Source organism: Dermochelys coriacea, chromosome 2, assembly GCF_009764565.3.
Source record: "Dermochelys coriacea isolate rDerCor1 chromosome 2, rDerCor1.pri.v4, whole genome shotgun sequence".
Lineage (NCBI taxonomy): Eukaryota > Metazoa > Chordata > Testudines > Dermochelyidae > Dermochelys > Dermochelys coriacea.
The window spans coordinates 219,055,982-219,063,948 of record NC_050069.1 but is presented as its reverse complement, the minus strand read 5'-3'; the positions used below and the strand labels follow the sequence as shown (position 1 = coordinate 219,063,948).

At 46.5% G+C, this 7,967-nt stretch overlaps 1 protein-coding gene across 1 annotated transcript; it reads right to left on the bottom strand.

Annotated features, from left to right (window-relative positions):
- Positions 1–504: 504 nt before the first annotated feature.
- NDUFA4 (NDUFA4 mitochondrial complex associated) lies at positions 505–7,684 on the bottom strand. The gene is made up of 4 exons (XM_038392688.2): positions 7,513–7,684; positions 6,419–6,507; positions 6,004–6,064; positions 505–735 (listed from the first exon to the last, which is right to left on the bottom strand). Exons 1-4 carry the CDS (start codon positions 7,552–7,554, stop codon positions 679–681), a joined length of 249 nt encoding a protein of 82 aa, XP_038248616.1. The 5' UTR covers positions 7,555–7,684; the 3' UTR covers positions 505–678.
- Positions 7,685–7,967: the final 283 nt, after the last annotated feature.

Sequence of the window (7,967 nt, the reverse complement as noted above, 5' to 3'; positions counted from 1 at the left end):
AGGGATTTCAAAGGCATTTACCCTTCCCTTTATTTTTATGACACAGCCTTGGGCTCTGCTGCCTGAAACTAGTCTGGTGACCTCGGCTGGTTCTTGCAGGGTGGAACTTCAAAGAAAATTACTCTTGTTGGCCTTTAAATAGTGGCAGATAGAGGGCTATCTGAAGCCATTGTACTTCCTGCCTAGAACAGTCACCCTCTTTCTAAATCCCATGTTTTCTTTCAAAGATCTTTATAAATTTAAATCCAAACCAGCATGCAGTCCAGCCATGGGTTTTTATTTGCAGTGTAGAGATACCCTAGAGTGGAACCAAATGCAAAAATGCCAACAGCTGTTGGGGTACACTGAGACTTGAGGGATCAGAGCTAGCTGTACCTCTGACAAGTGTGATAACTTAAGTTTAAAGAAGGTTTGTGGAAGACAGGCCAGATATCTGGACTATGCAATTGCCAGTGTCAGCATCAATCTATTTTTATTTCATGAAATAAAACATTAGACGCTCCACAAGTTTCAGATGTTTATTAAGCCCCAACAAGCTACTTTCCAGCACATGATTAAAAGTGCAATGTGAGGCAAGCTTAATTAACATTTCCTGGATGATTAAGTGTATTAGTTGTGCGGACAGCTTCTGGAAGACCTTCATTCTGTGCAGCTTGTAAAGGGAGAAGAATTGGTTCTTTAGAAGTCAGGACGATCCTTCTTCAGTTTGCTGTAGTCCACACTGACCGAATAGAACTAAGAGGGAGTGGGGGGAAAAGGAAAGAAAAAAAAAAAAAAAAGAGGGTTTTGATCAGGACAAGATCCAAGTGTGTACTAGGGTAGAAGACTACTTTCAATTTAACTGAATATAGTTATTGCTATATACACATTTTCTTTGAGACATTAGTATAGTCAAGCACACAGATGGATTTTAGCATAAGAGCTGCATGTTTTAAATACATTTCTAGTTTAAGTTCTGATGGTGCATGCCTTCTAGCATATGTCACAAGAGCCCTGAGTTAAAGTGGTCTGAAAGACAGCTTCACTGCAAGTCGTTAAACCAGTTGTTTTCGAACTGTTGCCCATCAAGAACCCACAGAACTTCCTTACCATCCCCAGGATTAAATATTTGAACATTAATGTACAGAATTTGGAAGAGACAGTCCATGGGTTGTTGTACCTCAGCTTCTTTAACATATCACATCATGGAGAACTAAAGGTTTGGACAGGTTCACTTTGAAAAAAACAGGGAAGTTGTTAGTGTCCTTTTCTCTCCAGTCATCTTTGGATAAGTTACTAATTTAATAATTTTATTAAGATGTTGAAGTAAAAAGAAAACAGTACAGAGTTTAAACATAGTTTCTGGTTATCAGGGAATAAAGGTACAAATTATCAAGGAGTGCGAAGTTCGGTTTAGGAACAGGTGGGTAAGGAATACATAACCTGCAATCTCCCCGATTGGGGGTAAAAGGTTAACGGGTCAAAGACCAGACATTGAGATATGGGAGTATGTTGTTCATATAATGGCTATGCTCAGGTGTGGAGTATAATGAGTGGATATGATGAGGAGGATGGATTTACCCTCATTTGGTGAGATTTAATGTTCAGCGAGTTTATGGTTCCAGTTCATATGGTCCAATGGAAAAAGTCTGTCCCTTTCTCATAGTTGATGCATGTCGTTGTACCACCTCACACCTCCTGGCACTGTTGGTGGCCGGTGATGTGTTCAATGTAGATGTCCCTGGACCATGGAATAGTGTCCAAGACCATGAGACACTGCATGAGCCGTGCATAGCATCGACCGATCCCACAGGTCTGCAGCACACGCTCATTGCAGAGGTCCCAAGCTCCGAGGGCTCCGACAATCAGGGCATCCATCTGCACTCTTAGCCCTTCGCTCTCGGGGTGTTGGCTGGGGGGGCTGATTCTTCTAACTTACGAGCTCAGCTTCGCGGAAGGCTTGGGTCCTGTTCTCAAAGAAGACCATGACGTCAACGAGGATGATCTTTTTCTGGGCCTCGTCGGTGACTACCATGTCAGGTCACAACTGGCTGTCAGTAATGGGGATGGCGCAGTTAACGGCCACCTCCCCCAGGTGTGGTGCGATGGCTTTCACCAAACTGTTCTGGATGGCATTGTGGTACAGCTGCCAGGCTCTGGAGTGGGGCTTGCAGCTGCACAGGACGTGGGGCAGGGTCTCATTTGAGTAGCCACACTTCCTGCAATACTTGTCTCGGTTCCCGTGGCAGATGGCTCCATTGAGCGGGACGCAGTTAAGCCGGGCACGGTGGATGAACAGCCAGTTGGTGAAACGGGTGAAACCACCCCCAGTGAGGAAGTGGTTGCTGGCATCCCACTTGCTGGTCAGTTCGAAGGCTTTACCCTGGTCCGGTTTAAGCTTTAGGGTTTCCATGTACAGTGAGTGGATGGCTGCCTTCAGGGTCTTCTCCAGCATGCCCCTGGCGCTTGGAGTGACCATGGTGTTGTCGTTGGACCTGATCTGCGGCATCAGGACTCCCAGCTCTTGGTGCTCCTTGCACCACTCAGCAGCAGCCGATGTGCTTCCCCAGGCGACGCATGGCATTGTGAGTGCAGGACGACAGTGAAGCGATGTCACACCTGTCTCGTCCAAATTTGCTATCCAGGGAACCACTCAGGAAGGTGGCGATGTCTTGGTTGGAGGGGGCTCTGCCGATCTGCTTCTTTGTTGCATCATGGAGGGCATTTACTGCCATGTTCCTTACCATGGCATGGGGACACGTCAGCAGGCGGAAGGCATGGGTGATCACCACAATGTTACACAGGTCGTCCATGCAGGGGACGTTGGCAGCTCCATGCCTCTGGGCAATGTAGACCAACTTGCTGCTGGCTCTCTGGGGAAGGAACAGCCACTTCTTCACCAGCTGCCGGATGATCTTGTCTGCCTTGTTGAGGGGTACCTTTGCCACGGCAGATCCCCTTAGGACGAATGAGATGCGGGGGATCAGGAAGGCGTTCAGGGCGTTTATCTTCTGCCACGGTGCTAGCAGGAAGGAGTCAATCTTGGCGGAAACCTGCAAGATCTCCTGGATGGTGTCCTTGCGTGTCTGCCAGACACGGAAATCCGTTGGTGTGCCGAGGTGCTGGTATGCCTGCCCCTCTGCTGGGGGATGATGGGCTCACCCTGGATCTGGAACCCCATCATCTGCACAGAGTCCCTTTTGCAGCCATCGATGTGGAGAGTTGCACACTTCTTTGCACTGAAGCGGAGCCCCATCCAGTCAGCTGCTCGACTGGTGGCATCTAGCATAAGTTGGAGGTTCTCTGGGTCATCCGCGGTCAAGATCAGGTCATCCGCCTGATGCCAGGACGCTCACCCTCTCACCGTGGAGGTTGAAGCCATCTGTGCCATTGGAGATCACTCACAGCAACGGCTCCATGGCAAGGTTAAAGATGATGGGGCTGAGGGGACAGCCCTGCTTAACTCTGCTCAGGATCAGGATCTCGGTGGTATCCCCTTTGACCAAGCGAACGGTGGTGCTGCATCCCTTGTACACCTTTCGGATCACACGAAGGAAGTTCTCTGGCATCCCCCAATCTTAGCACCAAAGTGGCACAGAGGATAGCCACTCTTAGGTCTGTGATCCTTCAACAAAAAAGCTTCAAAAACAGACTCCAACGAGAGACTGCTGAATTGGAATTAATTTGCAAACTGGATACAATTAACTTAGGCTTGAATAGAGACTGGGAATGGATGAGTCATTACACAAAGTAAAACCATTTCTCCCCCCCACCCCCCCGATATTCTTGTTAACTGCTGGAATTAGCCTACCTTGCTTGTCACCATGAAAGGTTTTCCTCCTTTCCCCCCCATGCTGCTGGTGATGGCTTATCTTAAGTGATCACTCTCCTTACAGTGTGTATGATAAACCCATTGTTTCATGTTCTCTCTCTCTCTCTCTCTCTCTCTCTCTGTGTGTGTGTAAAAATCTCTCCTGTTTTTTCCACCAAATGCATCCGATGAAGTGAGGTGTAGCTCACTAAAGCTTATGCTCTAATAAATTTGTTAGTCTCTAAGGTGCCACAAGTACTCCTTTTCTTTTTGCGAATACAGACTAACACGGCTGCTACTCTGAAACTTTAAAATAAGTCACCTTTGGTTAGAGACCAAATCCAGGGAGTTTTAGCAAGTTTGAGCAACTAGAACAAAGGGGTTAAGATTGCATTAAACACATTCATTCTCATTACACGCTTCCACCTTACTCACTATAATCCTGAAATTCTGCATCTTAGTTTGGAAAAGAGTTGCTTTCCTTAACAGATCTCCCTAGAGATCTGCTTTAAAAAGAAACTTATTGCATTTAGCAGAATTATACGCCATCAGCCATTGCATCTATAATTTCCAATACTTTCAACTATTTTAGTGACACTGCCCGGAAAAAATGATACACAGGATCGAACGATAGACAGGACCAAATATGGTAAGCTTTGAGATTTCTGCTTCTTATGCCAGTACAGGCTGGGAACACTACAGAAGTTATACTGTTTTTCAGAAGAGGACCAACGTATAGCATATTTTTGGCATTAAATAAAAGCATCTTATACTTAAGATAGTTTACCAGTAACATAACTGATAAAGAGTGCAAAAGTGGGTTTTTCTTTGACTTTTTTTACTTTCTCCAGAAGTGTAAAAAAAATTACACTATGTATGGCCGTTTGCCTTAGAAGAAACTGTCAGCATTTGGAGGTTTTTCCTTTTAGTAAGCATAATACTGAAAATACTGTGGTAATATCTTTGGTAAACTTGAGTTTTTTCTAGTACCAGTGATGGTTAACTCAAGAAGCTAAACTGACTGTGAATCTGCTACAAGTATGAGATTTAAACTTTTTATACTGAAATAGGAAATATACTGCACTTTTGTTTTCAAAATACTCTACAAACTTTAATAGTGTTTAACCATAACTGTTTATAATACAGACCTCACAAGTGTTTACAGCAAAGGCAGTATTTTTTAACATATAAATTAGCTTTGGTATGGTAAACAATAGAGGAGATTGGAATAAAAAAAAAAAATGTATTTTCGAATAGCAATGGAGACACTTTTTTTGTAGCCTGTCACAAAACAGCATTTGTAGAAAGGACCCAGAGGCTCATATCCTGTTTGTCTCAACTAAGTGGCCCTTTTTTCAAGTCTTGCAAAATCTCTCTTTACAATGCCTATATTCCTGAAATGAAGGACTAACACGTGAGCAATGCAGCAAAAGAGGGTTCAGCAATATTATACAACCACAATAGTTTACACTTCAATTTTTATAAATGAGGGTCTCTGGTTTAGCAGAAGATTTTTAGAATGTAAGATTTCCTATCAAATTACTAAGTCATAAAAAATGGGCCATAGTTGTCCAAGTGAAGTACACAGATTCTTGTTTATTCACAAACTTTGTGTGCATACATACCCCACTCTGCAAGTTAGCAAGGTTCTACTGTACTTATTTGATCATAATAGAAGCATAAAAAATTAAAAACTTTTGCAGTAGCACTGAAATCAAAATAGTTGGATTCAAAAACTGATTTTAGCATGACATATATTGTGTAGTTTACAGTGCAAAGCTTTTGCCCTCCTCCCTCCAATATCAATTTAACACTGACTACTGAGTAACATTCTTCCTTGTTGTTCTGTATCAAGGACTTGAAAAATTTATTTTCAGCACTACTTTCTTCATTCAACACTTTGCCCTAGGTAATAAGACTTTTCCTACCTTATTAGGCACTGCCTCCAAGCAAAGGTAATATTTAAATAGGTGGTCTCATTTTAATATTCAAATCTAGCCTTGCCTCCCTAATCAAGTCATCACTCCACTGCTAATTCCCAATCCAAACTTAGGCAGTAACTGACAGCAGGGGAAGCATATTCAGTCCTCCCTGCACCGCCTCTCACTGGTGCCTTACAGGGAGCTGAAACTCCCAAAGTAGCCAGGTCACAGATAGCTAATCTACAGATGTATGTTGATGCCCTAATGGCCAAAAGCCTTTCTGCCTCTTACCTTGTACTGATCAGTGGGAGCCAGCTTATTCCAAGGCTCAGGGTTATTCTTTTTGTCCCAACTACAAAGAGAAATACAGTAATATAGCAGAAGGTATAAATCAATCACCCTGCTTTTAACATGCATTATACATTATAGAACTGGTGTTTAACTACTTAAAGAACATGAATGCTTGTCTGCCCTGATAAGTTTCCACATAACAAAACCACTACTACTGTAGGTAGTCTCCAAAATTTACTTCATGAGCATGGAATCAGAATTTCCTCAAACTCAACTCTGAAGCACACTGAAGCTCAGCTAGAAACATGGGCCTCCAGGAGTGCCAAACTTTTCATAAACACCAAAGTTTGTTTGAATATTATATTTTATATATACACACGCATATACATACAGATACTGTAAAGTTTATGCCTACCAGACATCAGGGTTGAACATTGCCAGGCGCATAATGTACAGGGCTGCGCCAGAACCTCCAGCTCCAATAAAGATAAATAGAGGGATCAACTAGAACAAAGGATTTAGAAATGAATGAGAGATTAGAACATAAACATAATGCCACTTACAAAACAAGGCTGGAAATTAAGTCCGGCTCAATGATCACACATTTGGCTCATCAGTTTTGAGCCACCCCACCGAAAGTGAGACTCTAAGTAGGTTCTAAGTAGTTTAAGTGCCTAGTCACGAAGCACCCAGCATGCCCATAGGGTGTCCTAATGCTAGGAGATCCTGCTTCTCTGGAGCAGCAGGTGGGGAAAAAGTACATGCCACTACCAAGTGCCCCACAATGCCCAGAAGAAGGCAGTGTTACCCTAGAGAATCAGAGGGTTAACTTCTGCCAACACCTGCGATAGGCACGCTGGCTTACAAGAGCCAAGAAAAGGGGTTGAAAAAAAAATCATGACTGGGCTTGGAAAGGCCCCGCGCTGCAGGAAGGCGACGGGGACCTGGGCCTCTAAACTACTCTCACGCTAGGGCCATGGCTACATGCCCAGCTACCTCTGAAGAACAGGGGGCGACGGCAGCACCGCCCCGCCGGGCTCACACGAGTCTCCGGAAGGAGCTGTCACAACAAGGCGGTGCGAGTCCGGGATCGGGGGGCCCCACGGAGCCTGGGGAGGAGCTAGAACCGGCGGAAAGGGGCGGGGAAGGGCAGGAGACCGCATGGGGCTCGGTGACCGAGCTCTCCCTGCAGAGGGATTAAGCCCATGAGAGCGGCAGATGGTGGGATTCTTGCCCACACAGTCCCCTGCCAGGAGAGTCCGCCGCCAACCGCCCCCTATAGCGCTGAAGCTGCCGCCCGCCCCCCCCCCCCCACAAACCGCCCGGCCCCCCCCCCACAAACCGCCCGGCTCCGGCTGCCCCACAAACCGCCCGGCTCCGGCTGCCCGCCCCACAAACCGCCCGGCTCCGGCTGCCCGCCCCCCCCCACAAACCGCCCGGCTCCGGCTGCCCGCCCCCCCCCCACAAACCGCCCGGCTCCAGGCCGAGCCGCCGCCCTCCGGAACGCACGCTCGGATGTTTCTTGGCCTGGTTAAGCATGAGTCGGAACATGGTGACGGTTGGGCGGGGGGGGAGGGGGTCTCGCGCTCTGCCAGACCCTGACTCGGTCTCTCAGGAAAGTCTCGTCTCTCTAACCCGCTCTAAGGCCCAATGTCATTGAAGGACCCCGCGTTGCAAGTGCCAGATATAATCACCTATATGGGGCTGTCCTGATGGCTGCCTGCATTCACTGTGCCTCAATGAGGCGGCCCTGCCTCAGCCGCCGAACAAACAGACCTTACAGAGAGGTTTGTATGGAGTCATCTATGAGTCCTCCCTACTGCTCCGTCTCCCCAGGACTTGCAGCCCCTAATCAGAATACAGGCAACTCCCTCGCCATCCATATAGTGCAAGGGGACGGGGGAGAGAGGAGGTGGCGAGTCTCGCGCATGCGCCAACTGAATGGTGCAACGGAGGGGGGGGGG

What these genes read in the sequence shown, in the direction of transcription:
- NDUFA4 (XM_038392688.2), bottom strand. Translation starts at nt 7,554, where the DNA reads ATGTTCCGACTCATGCTTAACCAGGCCAAGAAACATCCGAGC. An exon ending in AGGCCAAGAAACATCCGAGC is followed by an intron (nt 6,508 to 7,512) that starts GTGCGTTCCGGA and finishes CCTTTGTTCTAG; the next exon opens with TTGATCCCTCTATTTATCTT. An exon ending in CTCCCACTGATCAGTACAAG is followed by an intron (nt 736 to 6,003) that starts GTAAGAGGCAGA and finishes ACTCCCTCTTAG; the next exon opens with TTCTATTCGGTCAGTGTGGA.